General features: G+C 43.1%; 1 protein-coding gene across 1 annotated transcript in view; it reads left to right on the forward strand.

The window, feature by feature from the left end:
* LOC147662073 (activin receptor type-1C-like) overlaps nucleotides 1-24,441 on the forward strand; it is a gene marked incomplete at its 5' end in the record, with an annotated part of 259,773 nt that overhangs the window by 165,849 nt on the left and 69,483 nt on the right. The window contains one exon of the mRNA XM_086951128.1: nucleotides 7,220-7,344. Coding sequence (XP_086807254.1) covers nucleotides 7,220-7,344 — 125 coding nt within the window. The remainder of the gene's footprint in view (nucleotides 1-7,219; nucleotides 7,345-24,441) is intronic.

The following is a 24,441-nucleotide window of genomic DNA, read 5'->3' on the forward strand; positions in this document are numbered from 1 at the left end:
TCCTTGGGAATCCAGCCGGTGGTTTATCAGTCTTCATAAAACATGAATGTGCCCTTGCAGCCACCGCAATCAACGTGAACTCTCCTGGACTACAAGCCCTACAGATCAGAAGCCTGAATCTTAACAAACATCCAATGCACCTGTTATTAATTAACTGTTATCAACCCAGCACAGATCCTTATGAAAGATCAGCTGGAGGCTATGGCACAGAATCTCGAAGACCTGTTAAATGAATCTAAATCACACCAGCTCATCCTAGCAGGGGACTTCAATCCGATGGATCTCGACAAAACTGAATCCCTCCCTCTGGGTTTAGGCAGGGCAGCTCCTTTGCATGACCTCCTCAACAACCATAAGCTGACATCAACTCACGTACTGAAAAAAGCTCTCTTGGCCTCTTGGCATCCCCAGTTCACGTTCCGGGATGCGTCAAGAATTGACTACATCATGGCCAGCGCAGAGATGGCGGCAAGAATGGAAGACTTCGAAGTCGCAAACCGGAAGGAAAGCGACCACCGGCCACTAAGAGCAGTATTGTAGCTAGACGTTTCGCCCGCTACCATCTACCAACCCATTGGGGAGACTAGTGGGGAGGAACTACATAGCGTCTTGAGGAGGATCAAGTGGTCAGACAAGATCAGAAATACACTTCAAGCTTAGTTGGCCCAGAAACAGGAAGGGAGTGTGCTCACCGACCCTTCACCCATAAAAGGATGGGAGAACATGATCAAGGAGCTACAAACCAAGTGCGGAAGTCCCAAAACTCAAAACCTGAGACAGAATGCGCAATGGAGACCAGGAAGCATTTGCCTAAACAATGATATACAAGAATGCAAAAGGCTTCTGCGTAAGGCCCTCGCAGAAAAGAAAAAAGGGGGTAGTCAAACTGAGGGACCATCAATTGCATCGCTGAGGTCATCCTTTAGGAAGAAAGTATGGGAACATAAAAAAGCCAACATGGAAAGTGAATGGCTTAAAGCCTGTTTGCTGCTCAAACAAAGGAACCCAGCACAACTCTGGATATACATAAACCAGCGGAGCAACCGAGGACCCACAAGAGAAAAAGAAGTGTCTGAAAAAGATTGGTTGCTACACGTGAAACAGCTATATGTAACAGTGCCTTCCAATAGAGATACAACAAGTGGTAGGGTGGACCCACTCAGGCAAGTCGATCAAGTCAACATAAAGCCAAGAGTCACGATCTCAAGCCCAGGCAAGACATCCATGGACAATAGATTTCCGTCCAAAGCCCATGGTCCCCTACCAGTCCAGATAAAAGTCCAACAGGTCATCAAAACCATCAAGAGCATGAAAAACGATGGGGCCCCAGGGCCCAATGGGATTCCAGCACCGGTTTTTAAACTGGCACCAGAATTCTGGGCGTCACTGCTAACCCCGCTCTTCAACCACTTCTACATAAGTGTCACAACTCCGGAGTCCTGGAGGGGTTCCATACTGGTCCCCATCTACAGTAAAGGTGACCACCTAAAGCCGCCTAATTATAGGCTCATCTCCCTGCTCGACCTGGAAGCTAAGGCATACGCCCGTCTATTACTGTCAGATCTGAAGAAGTGGGCGGAAGCGAGAAATATAGGGGCATATTATCAAGGGTGGCGATAGGGAATTTTTGCCGCTTTAGCAGCCGTTTTCGGCCGCTAAGCGGCGATAATTCTATCGCCCTATTAGCAAGCTGTCGCTAACAGGAGTTAGCAACAGCTTTTAAGTGATAGCGAGCGGTTTGGGGCCCGTTTTGCATGTTAGCGATATTTATCGCTAATGAAAGTGAGCGTACCCAAACTGTTAGCGACTTAAAACATTCGCTAACATCGCTATCGCCTATTAGCAAGGCAGGCGTAGCGATGGAAATATTCGCGCTAAGCGAGAATATCTCCAAAAACTAACACCTGCCAAGACCAGTTCTTAGCCATGTTATCCAATGGGAGGTGGATAACATGGCTAAGAGCATTTCGCCGCTAATGCGTGAATATCGCTGTATTCTCAGCGATATTCAAGCATTTAGCCGCTATCGCCGGAAAATGTATCGCTTTGGAGATAAACGTTGCTAATAGCACGTTATCTCAGCGATAAATTCCAGCGATGCTCAGCGATAAAAAAAACGTCGCTAAGCCTATTTAGTGATAAATATCGCTACTTGTTGGTAATATGCCCCATAATACCCCTGCATCAGACTGGCTTCAAGCCACAGGCTTCAACTATGGACAACGTTCTGGCGATAGCGTATCTTTCAGCCCAGGAAAGCCTGAAGAAGCACCCTCCACTTTTCTGCTGCTTTGTGGACTATAGTACAGCCTTCGACAAAGTAGTCAGAAAAAGACTATGGTGGAAACTAGAAAATTGGGGCATTCCACCAAACCTTCTGATGGCAATAAGATCATTATATGAGGACACCTGAGTGTGGGTTAAAACAAGCGCCAGCACAGTATCTCCCAAAATAAACACAGAGAATGGGATGAAGCAGGGATGCGTACTAGCCCCCGTCCTCTTCAACCTATACACAGCGGATTTGGGAGAGGCTCTAAAAGGATCCAGCTTAGTAGCCCCAAGACTAGGAAGCGTGAGGCTGCCAGTGCTACAATATGCGGATGACACAGTTATAATGGACCACACGAAGGTGGGCCTACAAAGAGCCCTAAATGCATTAAACAACTTTAACATCATTAATAACTTGACAGTCAACCAAGGAAAAACCATGGAAGTCATTTTCGTACCCTACCATTTGAAAAAGAAGGCACAGTGGCATCTGGGAAATGTGCAAATCAACTCAGCGGCCACATGCAATTACATAGGTGTTTGGCTGACAGAACGGTCTAAGGCGAACATACACTTTAATCAGAAGAGCTCCAAGGCCAGTAAGGTCATACATCTATTAAAACAACTAAGCGAGCATTTGATTAGCCCATCCGCAAGCCCAATTCTCACAGTCTTAAGAGCGAAGCTCCTTCCAGCTATTAATTATGGCCATCTTGCCTTTCCCGGGAAACTGGACACGCTCCTTAATACAGCCCAAGCAAAGGCGCATAAGGTAGTGCTTTTGATCCCGAGGACAGCCAGAAAAACAAGGCTAAGATTGGAGCTAGGTCTGGCAAGTCCTGATCTGATGTGCCAGGCGGAGATTATAAAGTCATATCTAGGATAGTAACTCCCTTAAAAATCACCTGCAGCCAATCTTTGAGGGGCCAGGCTCGGCCTGACACAAAAGACTTGGAAATTAAATCAAAGTATAGAAGATAGAGGAAGAAAGCTTTAAGTGACCGGACATCCCCCTGAATGCCTGGAAGAGAGCAGTCAACAAACAAGTGCGAGACATCTCCTTTAAGCGATATTTTAAATCTCTCAGCTGAAGCGCTCACTTAGATCCATTGAATAACTCCTACATGGCAGGTAAAGCACAATCCTACCTAAGCAAGGCCCTCACCACACAGGCCCAACAGAAAAATTGTATTCCTGAGGCTGACCATTCTAGGGATTGTGGAATTCAACCCTGCATGGGCCTGAAGAGGGGACTCCACAACTTGCAGGCTGTGCCACTATAAGAGGGAATCTTGGCTGCATCTCCTATGCTGCTCCCCTAACTTTAACAACGAACGTCGGTGACTTCTACGCCCGACCTGTATCAAAAATGGCATAAAGTTGTGCAGCGAAGTATCAGTCATGTGTTTCTCAACTACCAACACTACGGCACTGGCGAGATTGGCGAAATTCATCCACCAAATTAGGATAGCCTTAAAAGTAGCCAATAAAAGTAGAGAATCCCTGGGGAAGAGCATGGTAATCCCTGTGGAGGAAAGCTAATGGGCTTTCTCAATGATGCACCAACGATGTACCAACAGCACCCTCCTCGCATGCCTTCGAAGAGAACTGTGTCCCTCGAGAGAGACTTAGCGGGCCACAAAGGGAAGTTCAAGAGCATCGCAAACTAGATCATCTTCAGGGCGCAAATGGGGCAGAGAACATGCGCTCACGCGCTGGGGAAAGACTACACGGGTCTCAGGGAGGGGTGTCAAATTTTAATCTGTACCAAGGTTTGAAATCACAGTATTTAACTTGTTTATACTGTTCATTTTTACTGTAAAGATTTTAATTAATTATACAGTTAATAAAAAAAATTCAAAAACTGCTAGGCAACTTGGTTTAAAATTCACATTGACAAGGCCTATAGCTTGGGCATTGGCGAGACCTATTGGCTTTGCCAATACTTGTTTCAGCTTACTCTTAGGGGCTCTAATCTTTAAGCAAGTTATTACAAAACTAGCTTTGAACACCAACATTTGGCACATCAGCACGAACTGTTGCTAAATTTGTCCCTGATGTGTGGTATTGGATAATCCAAATAACGGCCTATAAAGGTAGCTTTGTACAAAAAAGGCCCAGCTCATAAATACTAGGCAACAGTGTAATTTGGAAATAGCTTTACAATTATAACTTGAACTATGCATAACATATTTAGCCATACATAGTTCACCTGTAAATAAATTCCAATTTACAGACCAATTTATGTTAGTTATGAGAATTTGAGTAAAGACCCACATATTCTTATTTTTAACATCTAAGCTCATTTTGGTTAGATCAGTTTAGATAGGCAAAATAAGTAGCAGTGCCAAGAGCTGCCAGGCCCCTTATCAACCTATGTTCAAAATAATTGAGTTGAATAGTTCAAGCTACGCCTCTTCCACCTGAGACAGCAGGTAACTGCAGGATGATATACCTGACTTGAGTTCAACTTTTCTGCTTGCATCTTCACCACAGTGATTGGCCATCACAAACTGTCAGCTTAAAATGGATAATAGCTTATTGGAACTTGATTTACGGAGCTCAATATTGCATGCACCCCTTTTCAAAGTACACGTCTAATATCATGCTTGTGTTTAAGCCATCAAATGCCCACAGCTGCTCTCTGTACGAAGGGTTACTCACACTTAAGAATATTCCATATGGGTGTAATTGCACGTGTGAATAAATCAATGTACAAGTCTAAAATCATGCTTGTGTGTCTCAGCTGTAGCTTAACACTCATTTGGTGCATTACAGTTTCAGCTTTGCAAATAGTTTTGGGCTTACTGTAGGAGGAATTGTAGGAAACGTACTCTCTATAGAGTTTACCAAAATGAGCTGCACTGTGCAGAGAGTCCAGGTATCCCTTTCTAGTGGACAGGGGCTTGCTCCTTTTTTGCACACTCAGAGTCAACCCATGAAACATGCACTCAATAAGGTAATCCTACACCAATTTAGAAAAAAACATATATTTTATTATTTACTTAGACACCCACTTCTTCTGGACTTAAGGTAAGTAGGGGACAAGGTCCTTGGAACCACCAGCAGTTTTGGATTACCTGCCCTGGTGTGTATGGGTCCAGAGGTGCTGGTCTCAAGGTTAGCATCGAACCCTGTCGCTGAAGCCTATGGTGAAACCTGTAAACATTAAAAGGCTGCAAGTGGGGACTTGGTAACAAGTCAGTTGGAATCCATAGGGGTAGGCTCAGTACTTGAGGGTCTCTGAAGCAAGGATTCACCATCGGTAGGCTTGAACTCAGGCTCTGGGGGTTGGGTGCCGAGGTGTTTTGCCCGGAGGGTCGCATGCATTGGAGGCTCTCCCTTTTAAGGTTGACCTGGAGATGGGGACGAAACAGGACAGCAGGGCCGCTCTTGGTGTTGGCCTCAGGAAAGCTTGCACCTCTTATTGGTATGTTGGTCTTGTTGGTGTTTGTGTCTGGGCTGGACACTAAAGAAGGCTTGGTTGCTGCAAGGGGTCTGGTACCAGGGGTATTAGTGCAGGGCAGCTCCTGGGGGTCTTGGCATCTCCAATTTAGCTGGGGAGACTGATATGACCTCCTAGAGGAAGGTGACTTCCTCCTGGGTAGCTGCTGCGATGGTCGACCCAGTGGTCAGCAGTTCGGTGAACCAGACATTCCGGTCAGTGCCTGCAGGGAAGTGGCTCCTCCACTTCAAGGGAGATGCTGATGGGTTGGCGAAGTGCAGGCAGCCCTCTGAGGCTTTGGAGGGTGTACTGCTGCAGGACGATTCGGGTCTTTGCAATTGTCGAGACAGAAGCAGGCAGGCAATTTTTAGCCCCAAGTCCACAGCTAGTCTTCAGTTCTTGCAGCCTTTGGCTCTTCTTTGTCCTTTTTCTTCTTAGGTCAGGTAAATCTGAGTTCCTCATGTCAAGGGGCATCCTAAATACTGAGTATAAAAGCGTTATGGGTAGGGAAGGGTAGGGTAGTAGCCAATGGGCTATTTATCCTTGGGGTCACTATACCCCCCTATATGACCACTTCTTATGTGGGCATAAGCCTGTCCCAGAGTTCCTACTTTCATAAAAACAAAATGGTGGAACCCTTCTTTCGTGGAGCACATCAGGCAGTCCACCTGAGGGATGTGACTAGTCTGGTGGTGCAACGCGCTTACCGTATGGCTAATTTTCCACCTGTCCTGGTGCCAAATGGGCTTCAGGGCAGGGGGAAGCCAGGGTCGCATATCAAAGGCGGCATGGATTTTGAATTCCCTGGTCTTGATATGCGAAATCACTAGCTATTCTGCTGGATGAGGTGGGAACACCTCTCTCCGAAGCAGGCATTGTTTCCGGCCTCAAAGAGCATGCGCTCTTACCTGCAGGGGTTCGGAAACTCGTCTGTGGTGGTAAGCTGGACAATACCAGTCAGTCAGCAGACTAGATGACTAGTAGGTTTCAGGGGGCACCTCTAAGGTACCCTCTGGGTTAATGTCATAATAAATCCAACACAGGAGTCAGTTTGGCTTTATTAAGACAAGGTGTTCAAACACAATTGGTTTTAGTGAAGACATCATGTAGCTGGGGAACATGTAATCAGTGCCCAGTTCATATACTTAAGATGTCTTACCTGTTCAACAATGGAAGTTAATTACGCTTGCAGGATACGGCGGGGTATAACTCTAGATGAGGGAATAACAGATAAGAATACTGAATTTGGCTACACCTTTTATCCTTTAGCACATACATTGTATACTTCCAAAATCCACTGTATGTTACAAGATTGTACTTTGCATTTTTTATTGACTACTGCTTTGCACTAATAGAGGTAAGACTCTGTAACAGCTACATCATTAATTCGTTGTTTTAGACATATCACGAGTTTGCAGTTTGAAATGCTAATGTAATTTTATTGCAAGCGAATAAACATTTACATTCCGTGTCTAATATCGAACGTGTTATTTCGTTTTAAAGATATATGGCTCCTGAAATACTGGATGACAGTATGAACATGCAAATCTTTGAGTCGTTCAAACGTGCAGACATTTACTCTCTTGGTCTGGTGTATTGGGAGATAGCACGAAGATGTACAGCTGGAGGTAACAAATGTTAAAGATATATATAATTATTGTTTTTTTTGTTTTCAATATCAGTTTGAACAGTGTTTGGCATGCTTTGTTTTAGGACTCGTGTATTACTGAGGCAAATCAAACCCGTCGGGAGATGGCAGCACCGTGAAAGGAACATTGGGAGCTGGCCAGACTATTAATATGCTCCATTTGTGCGTTATGGCTACTATCATAGGTGCAGCCAGCTCTCTGTCCTCTGATGTGCTCTAGGCCGCATCCAGTCGTAGGGTAAGCACTGTGGAGAAGGGGCAGTGCAGAGTAAAAAAATACAGCTTCATTAGTTGCAGTTCTCCCACAGCCACTGGTTCTGGTCTAGCACATTTAAAAAATGGCTGGACAGCCTCCAGCCTTTCTTTTGTTTAGACAGAAACCCAAACAACTGACTAGTTTGTATATTTTTTTCTACTGTGCTTAAGTTGTTCGCACTTACACTACCTTTTAACAAAGAGGAGGAGCTTGACCAGCGGTGTCTGAAATGGCTACTTTAGACTAGGAGGCTGAAGAGGCACATTGGGAGAACGTAGCAATTGTTTCACACTATATTTCGGATGAGAGGAAACTCTTTCTCCCGCTAGGCTCCCTAGTCTCGGTTTGGATGGGGAGGGGTCTTAATAGCCTTATTGCACTTATCTGTAGACCAAAAACAATTGTTAATTACTCCAACTTCTGATGCCCCTTCATCTACATCTCAGGGCCTTAACTGCAGGGGGGGTAGTTAGGTACCTCTCGAACCGAAATGCTTAATAATTAATTATGTTCACTAACTTAAGTCGTTTAAAAACTGGGCATATGTGTTGAGAGTCCTATCTATATATATAAAAACGAATGTATGTTTGTCTGTCTGTTTGTCCTTTATGCATTACTACACCATTCATCCGATCACCATGAAACTTTGGGAAGTTGTTGAGTACACTCCCGCGAAGGTTTCTGGCATAACATTTTATTAAATATCTGCCCCCCCAGGGCCCTCATAATCTTTCGAATACTGATGTACGCACCAAACGGAAAAACAACAAATCATGTATCCACAAGCACTCGAATAAATAAATAGAATTAAAACACCATTCATCTGATCGCCATGAAACTTTGGGAAGTTGTTAAGAACACTCCCGCAAAGGTTTCTGGCATAAAAATCTTTTAAATATCGACCCCCAGGGCCCTCATAATCTTTCAAATACTGATGTACGCACAAGACAGAAAAATAAAATATTGTGTATCCACAAGCAGTCGAATAAATAAATAGAATTAAAACAGCATTCATCCGATCGCCAGGAAACTTTGGGAAGTTGTTGAGTACACTCCGCGAAGGTTTCTGATATCACTTTTTTTTTAAATATCGGCGCCTCAGGGCCCTCATGATCTTTTGAATATTGATGTACGCACAAGACGGAAAAACAAAAAATGGTGTATCCACAAGCACTCGAATAAATATATAGAATTAAAACAGCATTCATCCGATCGCCAGGAAACTTTGGGAAGTTGTTGAGTACACTCCCGCGAAGATTTCTGGCATCACATTTTTTAAAATATCGGCCCCTCAGGGCCCTCATAATCTTTCGAATACTGATGTACGCACAAGCACTCGAATAAATAAATAGAATTAAAATGACACTTTGAAATGCATTCCATATTAAAATGAATTAGTTTAAATAAAATGACACAATGTAATTTGAATGTTATCATAACGAGTTAAATTGAATTTCCTTTCTTCGGAGATCGCAGCAACGTGCGACGGGTAAGCTAGTGTTATAAATGTTATAATAAAAATGGTAAAAAGACTGACATACAAACCATTAATGTTTTTCAGCTAAATGCTAAATACAGAACTTATGTTTGGGTGGTGGATGAGCTACTTGAGTCACTTATTGCTCCTCTTTTAATAATCGCAGGACCCGGTGCTCACCATTGACTGAACTGCTGAGCATTCTTTTGGTCACTCGTATCTAGCCTACGTTGATAGTATTCTTTTCATCTTTTCCTCTATTATTTTAATGCGTTGTACGTTTTCAATCATTTTAACCCGCCTCCGCCTCCCCCTGTACCTCCTGGTCCTAGCACAACTGCAGCTGTATCATAAAAAGATATGTTACACACTGGGCCAGATTCACAAAGAGTTCGTAACGAGTAGCTATCACTCACTCTTGTGGTACTCTTGCCTTACTGCTCAATTCCAGCAATCAGCATGGAGTACTCCAGTAGATGTCACAGTAAACCCTAGTGAATTGCTAATTAAGTCAGATTTTAAACTCTGGCGTAGATAATCTCGTCTACGTAAAACAGGGACATCTTAAAGTCACCGGTTTGTGGTCATGCTTTTCTTTAGAAAGGTGGCAAAATCGAAAAAGGGATGGCAGCATTTGAAATAAGTGCACACAATAGTACAAAGAAATGCAAGACGGGTTCCTACCACTAGGATCTAAAAAACTATGACTAAACCAGTTTGGTCTCCAATGCTAATACTGAGACAAATGCTATCCAGCAGAACTACCTCTCTTCTGTTCCTCTTGCTAATTAAATGTAGGTAACTGCTGACTAATGTATTTTTAATCCACATCATTGGCACATATATGCGTGAGATAAAACCACATTCTGTACCTATTTAGAGTCCAATCTGTTCAACTTACATCCCTCACATACTCTCCTAGATAGCCTCAAACCTTTGTTCCAAACTGGTTGTCTACAGAGATTATAACATTGTGAGCCTTTGCTGATTCTAGTACGTTCAGTTCTACGTAGACATTGAGTTTGCCACATTCTCAATTTAATGCTACAGTATATCTTGGATACATTGTCAGTTCATAACTTCCCTGGTACAAGGGGCAAGTGTGTGACATTACGATTTGTATTTATCTAAAATTGTGATACCTTTAGAAAAATGTAGTCAATAATTCTTTATCAGAGCATGCATACTTTCGGTTTGAACAACTGCATTTCTCAGTATCCTTTCTAAAATAGTCATCAGTTATTGATTCTGAAGAAGAATGCATCTAAGTGGCTCCATAACTTAACTTCAGAGATCATGTTCATCAGTCTTACAAGATTTCCACTCCATGTGATTGCAGAAGAAATGTTTGTGTCATTGTTTGTTGCTTTCTGTTATGGTATGCCAACTTGTATAGTGCACTAATCACACTTTAGGGTATCCAGGTGCTTACCATGAGTGTAAGTGGAGGATTATCTTGCAGTTATTCAAAAAGCCGGGTCTTCAACTTCTTGTGGAGTTTTGTGCTGTGGAAGGTCGTTTCATGCTCTGCTCTTGTGGGTACGGGGTATGTATTGTGTACAAGCAGGAGTCCAGACAAGTGGAAGTGTCTAGAAAATTGGTGGAAATGTATACGGCTGTTGAGGTATGCTGGGCCAATGTTGTGTATTGTGTTTCTGTAATCGAGTCTGCTGGTTATGAGTGTTTGCATGACTGTTTTCCTGTTCTTCTGTGGTAGGCACTTGAAGATTGTTCACAGTATCCTCAGGATGTGGAAGCAGGTGGAGATGTCACTGAGTTGACCTTGTGCAGACATGTTGAGTTTGTCTTCTAAGAAGATTCCTAGGTTTGTGGCATGGGTGGTGGATGTAGGTGTGGGTCTTAGGTCTGCTGGCCACCAGGAAAAGTCCCATGGAGAGGTCTATTTTCCAAAAATCATAATTTCGGTCTTGTATGAGTTGAGCTTAAGGCAGTTGAATCTCATCAAAGTACCTGTTTAGGTCATGCAGGTGGTTAAGATGGGTCTTGCCATGGGTGTCTTGTCCGTAAGGGAGAGTATCAGTTGTGTGTCATCTATGTGGGAGAGAATGTTCATGGCGGCAGCCTGATGATGTTGGGTAGTGGAGTAGATGTTGGAGAAAGTTGGGCTGAAATATGACCTACGGGGGACTCCACAGATAAAGGTCCTCTCTTTCAAAATGTAGAGTGGAATGATGACTTCCTGTGTTCTTCTGGTGAGGATGGAACAGTTGCATTTGAGGGCGGGTCTCTGGATGCCTATTTAATGAATTATTCTGATCAGAGTGGAGTGGGAGACTACTGTGTCGAAGGTCACTGAGATGTTGAAAAGGATGTGGACTGGTGTTTCTCCTCGGGCAAGGATCCTACTGATGTTGTCAGTTGCTGCGATTAGAGCTGCCAGTGAGGGTGGCAAAGAAAGGGTCAAGTGTTTGCCTGGCAGTGTGCATGGGTCCCGGGACATGTTGTGTAAGTCTGAGGTTTCCTAGGCTTTCAAGAGGTGCGGCTAAGTTGGGGTGAGTCTTCCAGGTGGAAATTGAGGTCTTCTAGGATGATGTATGCTTTGGAGTTTATGGTGAGGGGGGACAAAATCTGCAATGTTGTTGATGGAGTTTGCTAATGGTCCTGGTAGCCGGTATACTAGGGTTCCATTCAGGGTGAAAATTGCTGAAATTTATAGCTTGAAGTGCAGATACTCCATGAAGGGGATTACATTCCCTGTGGCTGTGGTGCAGATGAGAGTTTCCTTGAAGATTATAATGATTCTTCCAGGTTTCTGTTAGCAGTATTGTCATGCTATCTTGTGTCATGCCAGGACCGCCATTGTAATGTCAGGTGCTAATGCGGGTGACATCCATGGCTAAGTGAAGGGATGTGTGTTTGCTGGTGGTGGATCATTTGCTGACTGTAGGCGGTTTGTGTGTTGGTGGTGCTTGTGTGGTGGGTGAGTCACTGCATGCAATATAGCAGTGGGTGCAGGAGAAATCTCCTTCTGTGTTGTGTGGCATTGCAGAAGGATGGAGACTGGTGTCATGTATTGAGAGACTGGAGAAATGCTGCTGCATACAACTGGGGAGCAATTGGACTTGGTTTCGTGGAGATGAGTGTAATCCAGGAGTGGATGGGTGCAGACGGGCACGCCTTTGGTATGCCTTCGGCCACCAGTAAGTAGATTCTGGGAGGAGGAAAGGGGCACCAGGGGCAGTGTGCAGGGTTTAGGAGAAGTACAGGGAGAAGCGGAAAGTGCGGGAATGAACAGCTAAGGAGATGGGGAGGAGGGCCGAGGTGCAAGAAGCAGGAAAGGAGTGTGGGGAGAACACAAAGAGAAAAAGAGGAAAGAGACACAAAGAAATGGCACAAATATAATCAAGACGGCACAATAGGTAAGAAGAGGCCAAACAGGAAAAAAGCACAAAGAGATGGCACATGTTGAATCAAGAGGCAGTAAGAGGCACTAAATGTGTGAGGAGTGCCAGAGAAATGGCACTTGAGGTACAAGAAAGAGGTACAGATACATATGGCACAAATATAGCTGAAGTGGTGGCAGAAATGGAAAACAAGAGGCAGCGAGTCGTACTATAAATGCGTGAGGTGACAGAGAGATGGCACTGGAGGTGCAAAAAAACACAGAGAGAGATATACTTAGAGATAGAGCAGGAGTGTGTGGGAGAGAGAGTGAGAAGAGGATGAGAGGTTGAGTGAGAGAATCAGACAGGTGCCAATAGGTGCATGAGCTGAGTGAGAAAGGACCTTGACCGGTCAGAGGACTGGTCACAGATAAGTCCAGGGAGACTGGGCATAGGCACCTGCCCCTCTGATTACAGAGGTCACTTGGAAATAGGACCTGTCCCATTGGAAAATGGAATATAGACACGTCAGGGTGGATTCTTGATGGCAGTGTTCTTAACATCCGGCTTCAGGATGCTCATTGTCTCTCTTTCTTAATGTCTTTGTACTCCATATTGGGTCTGTGGAATATCCTTACAGTTGTTTGGTAAGCAACATACCTGGATCTTCTGTGGCTTGTAATGTTTCAGTTGCAACTGCATTACTTTCTGTAGCTTACCTTCCTAGATGATGTTAGTGCTGTTAGACTAGTTCTTCCATAACTGAATGTTTGCTTGTGATGCTTATGTCTCCTAGGGTATCTGGCAAGTTAAAAACCCTACTATAGGGATCTTTTGGATATCCTTTCTAAACCTGATTGATCTTTATTGCATCAACTCTGATCTGTCCATTGTTGTATTTTAGCTTACCAGTTTGCAGTTGGTCCTTCATTATGGTTTTGCAAATCTTTAAATACAAACCTTGTTTTTCCGTATTTCTTTCCTGCAGATGTTGTTGCAATGCTGGTCTTTTTATGTCCTAGATGCCCCCATGAATATGCAGTTTTTTAAGCTGGTATTTTGTAATTCCTATGTATATATCTTTTTCAGACTCAATTTCTATCATTTGTTCTACCATCCACTTGGATTTCTTTAGTTTTTTTGACCTGTGTAACACTTTCTGAGAGTCATCCTTATAGTTTTGTTTATTTCTGTCCATATATCTTCTGGCTCCCTATTAATCAAATTGAGCACTTCGACTCGTTTTCTGACATGCTGCTTACATGTTGCAAGTATGTGATCCAAATCTATCTTGTAAGAAAATAGCTGTGTTATTCTTCAGTTTGAACTGATTTTCATAATTGAGCAATTTGTGATATGTTTCACAGTTTGCTGCTGGCCATTATTTTGCGACGAGAATTGAACTCTTTCATCTTCCACCTTCTGACACTGAGAATGGAATCTCTTTGATTCCATTGCACTCGATCTAGTAAAGTGCTTGTATTTAGGTGTTGCTTTAATTGTTTGAAAAATGTTTTGTGTCAATGTTGCGGTCATTGGACTGACAGAAAACAGATAATGTTCTCCTGCATCATTTCAACTTGTTGGGTCATGTGTTCATCTATATTGTTTTCCTTTCCATTACCTGTTTTTGCATTCCAGGCCCTAAACACTAGAAACACATCCTGTTTGCATTTACTGTCACTTTCGCTCTCAAATTGATCGTTAACTTGAACTACTTATTTTTTATCTGCATTGGTCTTTGGTTTAAAAACTTGGATGATTGCCACGTTGTCAATCTAATTGCTATGAGTCTATCATTGGGGGCATTATAGCCAATTACATTCTCCACAATGGCCTTTCTCACTATGAGCGCTACTCCATTTTTTTCTGGGTTGCATGTCTCAAGTAGTAAACTGCAGGATCTTCCATTTGAATATGTTCGGTTTGAGTTCACTTTAATTCCCTGATATCACCAGCAATACTTTGGGACCATTTTGAGTCATTTCCATCTTGAGGGTCCCATCTTCTGGCACTCTATCAATAATCTTTATGGCTTATTGATAAAAGCGCTCAAACTGGAGTATGTTGAAGAGCAAGCTTTAATGTACAACCATCAACAGCAGAAGCAGCAGTAACTGAATCCAGCAATTGGAATACAATCATTCCATTAATGATGTAATCAACAGTGTGTTCTTTAAAGTGACAGTAAACATAACACATCCCCTATACACAGTAAAGAAAGGAAAAAATGAAACCTAATAAAAGAATGCAAAAAGAATAAAATGAATACATAAAAAATTAATACATAACATAATCCCTGAATCTCCTAGGAAGCTGTATGGATCTACCATGAATGATACTCTGGTTGCGACTAGGAGAAATTTCACTGGAATTGTCAGGAAACCCAGAACTCGCATTAAAGTGATTCTTGGATTTAGTGCACTTTGCTAATTTAGACATATTCCAAGTGCAACCGTTATCTAAAGTCACAACATTTTTTTTAATGGCAATAATGGTGAAAGGACCACGGAAACTGGAAACACCCTTGTGACCAAACTTTTTTTTTTCACTAGAACACTGTCACACACATTCCATTTTCTAAATTTTACAGCCATCTTGTTATCATAACGTTGTTTATATATTTTATTGATACTTAGTCAACACATCTCTCCTTCTCACCTCGCTGTCCACACTATCATCACTGACTTTTTCCTTAAGCCAAGCTGGGTTGAGTTTTGAACTTGCCAATCTACCCCTCAAGGCTTCAAAAGGAGACCTCTGCATGATAGCATTGGGAGTCGTGCGATGCGCCCACCATGTCTCCCTAAGAGCACTGTTAAATGAAACCTTAGACTCCAAAGCCCTTTGTGCACAACTCTTCACAACCCTATTCATTCTCTCAGTGAGACCATTCACTTGCGGAGAATAAAGGGCTGTTTTTTGGTGAACAATTCCAAGACTTTTAAGGAAAGCATCCATCTCATTGGAGGTGAATTGTACTCCATTATCAGTGAGCAAGTACCTAGGCACTCCTTCCGACACAAACACATCTCTTAAGAACTCAATCACGGTCCTGGAATTCACAACACTTATACATTTTGAAACCACCTATTTAGAGGTGTAGTCTACCAACAATACCACAAATCTTTCATGTGAAGGCATAAGCTCAAAAGGGCCTGCAATATCCAACCCCAACTTAGTCCACACCGCAACAGGAACCTCAACAGGAGAAAGAGGAGACTGACTAGTGGTGCGTGATTTATCATTAACCGCACACAAGTGACAATCTTTCACAACTGTCTCTACCATACGTTCCATTCCAGGCCACCAGTATCTTTCCCTGATGCGAGCTTTCATGAGATTCCTTCCCAAATGCCCCTCATGAGCAAGGTTAATGATTTTTTCCCTCAAATCGCCCGTCGGCACTACCCTGTCACCTCTCATCAAATTATTCTGGCAAAAAGTTAAATCATTTCTTACCGTCCAATAAGGCTTCAACTCGCACTCAAGTGCATCATAATTTGGCCATCCATTTCTAATGACATTTCCCAAAGTTTGAAAAGTGTCATCATCCTTAACAGACTTCAACCATTCTTCCTTGGATACAGTAGGCTCCAACACCCAATTTATACATATTCCAACTCCATCTGCAACACCCTCCCTTTGAATCGGTAAGCGTGATAAACAATCCGCAGGCTTATTGTTTTGGCCTGGAATATATTGTACATGAAAATTAAATTCTTGTAACCCTTCGCTCCACCTTTTCAGCCTTGGTGTCATATGGTCACTCTGATGGCAAGTGAAAATTTGAACAAGAGGACGATGGTCAGATTTAACAGCAAACAGAATGCTCCACAAATAACATTTGAAATGATGAATTGACCAAAATACTGCCGACGCCTCTCTTTCAATACAAGAATAATTCAACTCTGCTTCTTTCAAAGCTCTAGAAGCAAATGCCACAACAACCTCTTCCCCATTCACAATTTTGGAAAGCACAGCACCAAGTCACTTAAGACTGGCATCAGTTGTCAGAATGGTCTTAAGTTTGGAATCAAAATGACCTAAAGTGGGCATTTTACCAATCTCTGCCTTAACTGATTCAAACGCTCTCTCACAATTATCAGACCAAGTGAACTGCACACTCTTTTTTGAAGGAGACCTTATAGGTTCAACAATACTTGCAAAACCCTTGTCAAACTTAGAATAAAATTCCGCCATTCCCAAAAATGACTTGACTTGATCTTTATCCACAGGAGTCGGTGCCTTTACAATACTCTCAGCCAATTCCAGTTTCAGTTGTATTCCATTCCAGGAATAACATGACCTAAATATGTGACTGACTCTAAACCAATCCGACATTTCTCCTTTTTAACTGTGAGCCCCCCTTCATTTAATTTGTCCAAAACTTATCTCAACACCTTATCATGCTCACAAACATCCACACCATGATTCAAAATATAGTCCTGAAAAAACATCACGTTGTGAAGATTGCCAAGGACCATCTTCATAACCCTGTGAAAACACGCAGCAGCCAAAGCTAGCCCGAAAGGCATCCTTAAAAACTGATAGGCACCTAAAGGAGTAACAAAAGACGTTAAGTGCCTGGAATCCTTATGTAACACAATTTGGTGATACGCCGAAGAGAGATCCAGCACACTGAAAATTTTAGCTCCTTTCAGAATACTAATGGATTCAGCTATATTTGGCAAAGGCTGTCGATCAACCCAGATCCTTTCATTTAATCCGTGCAAATCCACACACATCCTTATCGATTTGCCACCATCCTTGGGTGCCAAAACCACCGGACTTAACCATTCTGAAGATTCGATCTCTTCTATCACACCTAAGTTCAGTAACCTCTCAATCTCATGTCTCAGTGGTACAAGCATCATAATGGGTACTTTTCCGACCTTGTGTACACATGGTTTGGCAGATTTTTTAAGGATAACTCTATGTTCGAAACCTTTTAAGCAGCCCAATTTTTCTGAGAAGACATTGGGATAATCTACAAAATATTTGTTAGAATCGCACACAGTATCAATATTGCCCGGAAGAAAACTGGACAGAAAATCTTCCATCAACAGGACTTGATTTTTAGGGTTTTTGGCCCCAGGATTAAGAATTATGCCCAAGTCATGTTGATGTCTCCATCCAAGAAGGTTGTCTCCTCTAACCGCAACATATACTTTGCCACAGATTTTCTTGCTCCTGAAAGTGATGTTAGCCACTGTATACCCCAGAATGTCTATTTTTTGCCCCAGCATAACTCAAAGGAGCAATGTCTGGAGGTAGAAGTTGAACATTTTCTAGACCAACAACTTCATCCCAAATCTTGTTCCCAATTAAAGTGAAAGGTGACCCTGAGTCTGCCATGAGCTTGAATACTTATCTGTCAATCCCTACATCACAAAATGGCATATAGATTTGTTCAGAATCAATCAGCACCTCATCAGCTTTAACATTCGACACTACAACCGTACGTACAATGTCAGAGGCAGATTCACTGCCTTCTTTTCTCTTGCCAGACTTACACAGACAAGCATAATGCCCTTCGCTTTCCTTTCACAATTGTTACAAAAGCTTTCTCTTGCAAAACAACCTGGAAAATTAGAAGTGTGAGAGAAACTACCACACCTAAAACAACGTATTCTTTGATTGTTAAATGGACGTTGTTGGCAAAAATCACGCTCTTTAGACATAGAAGACTCTTTACTAAAAGAAGGACGACTTTCAAGAGTGTTCTTCTGAGAGAGTGAAGCCCTTTGGGTCAGTTTGTTCTTTGAACCAACAGCCACCTTAGCAATCCCTTCCTGACAGTCTCCAGCAAAATCATCTTCTTCCAACATGTGCACTGCATCTTGAGGCTTCTTTTTATTATCAGTTATGGTGCGACTCTCTTCCTCTTTATTTTTCCTTATTTCCTTAACCCATGTTGAGATATTCTCCATGCCCTCCACAATGGCTACAGCCTCCTTCAATGTAGGTTTTTTGACAACAATTTCTCCTGAACCCTAGAACTATTAGTGTATCGAACAAGTTGATCTCTCACAAGTGATTCAGATAATTCTCCAAATTCACAAGTGCGTGCAAGAGTTTTTAAAGCAGCAACATAAGTTTCAACCCGCTCAACTGGACCCTGTACTCGAGTGAAAAATCTATGACGTTCTAAAACTATATTAATTCTAGGACGAAAATAAAGTTCTAACATAGTCATAGACATCTCAAAAATTTCTGAAGGTTCACCATCAGCCCCACCAAGAGGTATAGTATCCATTCTGTCATATGTGAGTCTGCCCTCAACCCCTAAATTATGCAGCAATATAGCTTGCTTTCTAAGGGCTGAAAACTTTTCTCTTCCTATCGCCACTAAGTATGAATCGAATACATTTCTCCATCTCTTCCAAGGAAGTATAGGTTCAACTTCCTCAGAAAGAAATGGAGGTGGCTGTGACATGCTGGACGTAGTAGCCATTTTGTAAATGTGCTAATAAATACCAAAAATCCAAAAGTGTTTTTAGCAAATACGTGAAATATAGATAATATTAGTTCAAATGTACCTTTTGTCAAAAATTTACTCACAACTCAGATTAAATGGATGTGCTGTCGTTGACGTTGCATAAAGTAGAATGAGCGTTGATATCGCAAATCCAGTTTCTTATAAACAAAAGTACATCAATCGGCGTTGAAATGGTTGCCATAGAGATACACACAAGATGGCCGCCTTAACGTGATGACGCGGAACGTTGCGTGATGACGCGATGCGCTGAACGTCGGGTCAAAGTATTGAACTTCCAGCGTCATGTTCAATGAAGATGTCACCGATCCTGGAACGAAGATGCCGGAGGAGCGTGCAAGCTGAAGGAGCATGCAGGCTACATGCGGAGTCACACACGAGGTGAGATTCAAACCAAACCAAAACAATGCTGCAACTGTCGATCGATCAGGTGAACTAAGTTAGAAAACAAGAAACACCAGATTTTTGACTTACGCAGACAGCAGACAGCAATCACAGGCACCTCTTCAAATGTAAAAATGTAGTCAAAGTCAAAATCAAAATATAACAGCCTTTCACTGTACAATATCCAAGTACAGTAGTTAGTCCAAAGCAAATTCCAAATCCAAATCTGTCCAAACCAAACCCAATCCAAGATTCCAATTATAGGGGAAATGATGGTTGTAGATGCTTGTCCCCAATCAAGCCAGTGATAAAAGCGCTCAAACTGGAGTATGTTGAAGAGCAAGCTTTAATGTACAACCATCAACAGCAGAAGCAGCAGTAACTGATTCCAGCAATTGGAATACAATCAATCAATCAATCAATCAATCAATCATAACATTTGTATAGCGCGCTACTCACCCGGAAGGGTCTCAAGGCGCTGGGGGGGGGGGGGGGGGTCTGCCACTGCTCCAAGAGCCAGGTCTTGAGTTGCTTCCTGAAGGAAAGGTGGTCCTGGGTTAGTCGGAGGTGGTTGGGGAGGGAGTTCCGCGTCTTGGCCGCCAGGTAGGAGAAGGATCTTCCTCCGATGGTGGCTCTGCGGATGCGTGGAACCGTGGCGAGGGCAAGGCTGGTGGAACGTAGCTGGCAGGTGGGAGCGTAGAAGGTCAGGCGGTTGTTGAGGTACTTGAGTCCCAGGTCATGGAGGGCCTTGTGTGCGTCGGTGAGGAGTCTGAATGTGATCCTCTTGCTGACGGGGAGCCAGTGCAGGTCTCTCAGGTGTCCGGAGATGTGGCTATGTCGGGGGATGTCCAGGATGAGTCGTGCAGAGGCGTTCTGGATTCGTTGGAGTCGTTTCTGAAGTTTGACTGTGGTTCCGGCATAGAGGGTGTTTCCGTAGTCCAGTCGGCTGGTGACGAGTGCCTGGGTGACCATCTTCCTGGTTTCGGTGGGGATCCACCCGAAGATCTTTTGGAGCATACGCAGGGTGTTGAAGCACGATGATGAGACGGCGTTGACTTGTCTGGTCATCGAGAGGGAGGAGTCCAGGATGAAGCCCAGGTTGCGTGCTTGGTCCGTTGGCTTGGGAGCGGTGCCCAGGTCGGGGGGCACCAGGAGTCGTCCCAGGCAGAGGGTGATGATCCCAGGATGAGGAGTTCCGTCTTGTCTGAGTTCAGTTTCAGGCGGCTGTTCTTCATCCAGTCGGCGACGTCTTTCATCCCTTCGTGTAGGTTGGTTCTGGCAATGGCTGGGTCGTTGGTGAGGGAGAGGATTAGCTGGGTGTCGTCGGGGTAGGAGATGATGTTGAGGTTGTGTTGGCATGCGATGGCTGCGAGGGGACTCATGTAGACATTGAAGAGGGTGGGGCTGACTGATGATCCTTGTGGTACGCCGCAGATGACTTCGGAGGCCTTGGATCTCATTCCATTAATGATGTAATCAACATTGTGTTTTTTAAAATGACAGTAAACATAACACTTATCTCTGCATATAGTTTTCTTCATAAAATACAGAAGTGGTCTAGTATTAGCTTCTTCCACACAGTGCAAATTCAAGCCTTTGCCACTGTCACTGAAGTGATCATCCCCGTCAATGCCATTGTTTAGATGGAAGGTTTAGTCCAGCATCTCTGATCGGATCTGCTGGCTAGCCGTGACTCTGATAATAGTTAAACTCCTGGCAGCAGTGCTCCATGCTTCACTAGGCCCTCAAGTTGCCTTGGCACATCAAGGCGCAATACTGTGAGGGAGGACATATATATTTCCACAGTTAAAGTGATGCTATGTTTCAACAGCAAAACCTTAAACACCCAGCAATTCACCAATTATGCTATTGTACAAAAACTATACCTCACACCCCACAATTCCTTACTCATGACCTCACACAACACCAGCGATGACATCTCAATTGACATCACTGATAACAACACATACGTCATCACCGAGTGCATCACCAATGACATCACTCAAATGCTCATTGTTTACATTTAACTATCAGTCTTTGGGAGAAATGTTTTTATAACTAATGTGTAATTGGTAGATTCTTGTTGTTTTTCTGTAAGATGGGATGTATCTGGCCATATCATAGTCTGTGTCTGGCGGACTGATAATGGATGTTTAGTTGTGAGATGGTGGTGGGTGGGTTCTTTTTGGTATTGTGGTTGTTTATTATGGTGGGTATTTATATGGTTCTTTTATGATATGATAGGTGTGGGGCTTATTGTGAAAATGTACTCTTCTGTGGATGTGGTAAGTTTCATGCAGATCCATCTTTGGTGCAAAGTTACAAGGGGGGTCTTGTCATGTGTTAATAACTTTATAGCTGTTTAATGGATGTGCATTAAATTTGGCAGGCATGTGCAAGTTAAGTCCGGTGCAGTAATATTAGATTTTATGTTTCACCAAGGTTAGAGGCAGACTCAAAGGGTGAGGAGGAGCCACAAAAATCATTGATTTGCCACGTTTAGATAACTCTTGATGGATTTAAATCCATCAATGCTGCAAGAACAATTGAAGGGGGGAAGGGGATTTCAAAATTGTTAATCTGCAGATAACTTTGGCGTTGTTCAATTAAGCACCTTGAAATTGTGCTGGCATTCAGGAAGTTATTAATGCCCAGTTTCATTCAAATAACTTTGGCAGCCTTTGACATATGTGCACAAAATTTGTCAGGAATTTCTAATTTATTTTTCTTTTGGGTTGTCAAGTAAAGGCTTTTGTAAACATATTTTGAGGTGCTGTAAACAAAGCTAACCATACCTTCACCTTAACATTTGTTTTTTTCCAGTGAATTTTTAGTTTTTCGATCATATCTTGCTTCCACCCAACCCTCCAAGGGCAGCCAACACCAGTGACCAACTTGAGCTGTGAGGGTCCTTCAACTGTGCACAACGGAAGGTTGTGGGAGGTTTGGGTGGAGAGTAAGGCTTCCAGCAATGCCCTGCGCCCAATCCGCTCTGAATAGCCAATATGCCCTGGCCTGTACCCAACCCTTTGTGGGTGGACTCCCTTGCACAATGGGGGTTAGCCCGAGGGCTGACATCTGGAAGTTCCTTGCCTCTGTGTGTGGTCAACCCACGCAATACAAGTCCTTCCCATAATCATTTTCTTTTTTTTAAATTTATAACCTTGAGGCTCCCTTTGGGGCCGTCTCACATTAGTCTTGGGCCAGGGTTTACTCAATTGTTCATATATCTCTTAGATTTAACCACTTCACACTGATTTCTAATGGATTACATCAAGTCAAGCTGAGGTACCTTGAGTAAAGTTCTAGCTGCATACCAAGTTTGGTGATTTGGTGTGATTCAGTTAAGATACTTTTTCTGTATCAAAGGGCAAACAAAGTTAATTGGGAACTTTTGGCCCCTACTTTAATTCTAATATGTTCCCAGCGTTTCAGCAATGTTTAAATGCTTCTGAGCATATTACCATTCTGTTATCTAGCAAGAAAAATATGTTTCATGAAACTTTGTCTCCCTGTCTTGACCCAAGTGCAGAAGCATACAAGATGCAGCATTGTTTCATTGTAATAATCACAGTCTGCATCTTTGATACGTTCTGTCAGCATGATTTGTGCAGATGTAGAGTAACCCTGGGCGGCCAACTAAGCTACACTCACATAGTGTGCGTAGTTTGTGCTACTCTGCGCTACGCAAATTGCACGTAGCACAGTGCAAAAATGCATAGCATAGCGTAGTTGGCATTTATTTGCTAGCTCGTGGTCCTCAACGTCAAGTTGGCTATAGCGTGCGAGCAAAATGACATCCCGGCGAGACTTTTCCCTAGTTCGCGATCAGCAACATCAAGTTGGTCTTATTGCGTGATTGGAAAATAAACCTCCCAGCGAGATTCTCAACGCGGGGAGATTAGGTTTCTCATTGCGAGTGGTCGTGTCTGCACGCGATCGCTTGCGATGAGAAAATACCAGTCCGCGTTGAGAAAGCTGCCACTCAAGTAAAAATCTACTCGAGCGGCAGAAAACGACAGCTCGCATTGTGTGAAATGCCGTTTTCAATTATTGCACAGTGCGGACAAGCATCCGGCACTGTGCAATCATCCTGAACAGCGCACTATGTAGTTTGCGTAGCGCTACACATATCTCGCGTAGTGCGAAGTGCACTTTGCGTAGCTACGCATAGCGCTACGATGCAAACTACGCCCAGGGTTAGAGGCTCCCTTTGATAATTTAAGCAGATGTAATATGACATGAATCAATGATCAAACTAGGAATGTATAGGTTGAACTCCATACCGTCTGCAGCACAGCTGAGTAGCATGAGTTGTAATTTCATTGATGACTTAAAAGCATATTTTAAGGATTATCTTTTCAGATGGAATCCTCCACTCTCTGTCAGTGGCGTAGCTAGGGAGAAGGGGTGTTTTTTTTTTACTTTAGTTCAGTTCAGAAAGACTTTATTTCTATCACTTTAGACCAAAAAAGTACTGTACAAAACACGACCCATACAGTCATAAAGAAACATATACACCCTTTAAACAGATAAAACTTAATGCATAAGACAGAGAGAACCCATTTGCACATGGGCAATGTAGTGACATAGTTTCAGGCTCACTTCAAAGTATATCAAAATATTAATCAATGCTGGTGAACCCATTTCTGTACTTCTAGACACGTGTTTCTGGATTATTCCGTCATAAGTAGAGAATTATTCTGCGGTTGCTGGACATGCTGCCATAAAATCCCTGCAGGTAACAATACCACTGTGAGCAGGAACTCTGAAGATTGTCAGCTTGTAGGTTCACTGGAGCCTTTTTCAACAGTAAGTGGGGGGAGGAGCACACTGCCTCAGGTCTCAGCGCCATTATCCCTTTGCACCCTGGTCAATGCACTACATAGGTTCCCCCTCGTTTCAAAGTTCATCAAAATAATAATCAAAGCTGGTGCAGGCATTTCTTTATCTCTAGACACGTGTTTCTGGATTATACTGTCATCAGTGGAGTATCATTCTGGGGTTGGTGGACATGCTGCCTCAAAAGTTTCTCAGGTAACTACACCACTCTAGGCACGCAGGAGCTCAGGAGCTCCTAAGCTCTTCAGCTTGTAGGATAATAATTTATAGTTTTC

The sequence above is a fragment of the Lissotriton vulgaris genome, unplaced genomic scaffold (genome assembly GCF_964263255.1).
Source record: "Lissotriton vulgaris unplaced genomic scaffold, aLisVul1.2 SCAFFOLD_909, whole genome shotgun sequence".
In the NCBI taxonomy this organism is placed as follows: Eukaryota; Metazoa; Chordata; class Amphibia; order Caudata; family Salamandridae; genus Lissotriton; species Lissotriton vulgaris.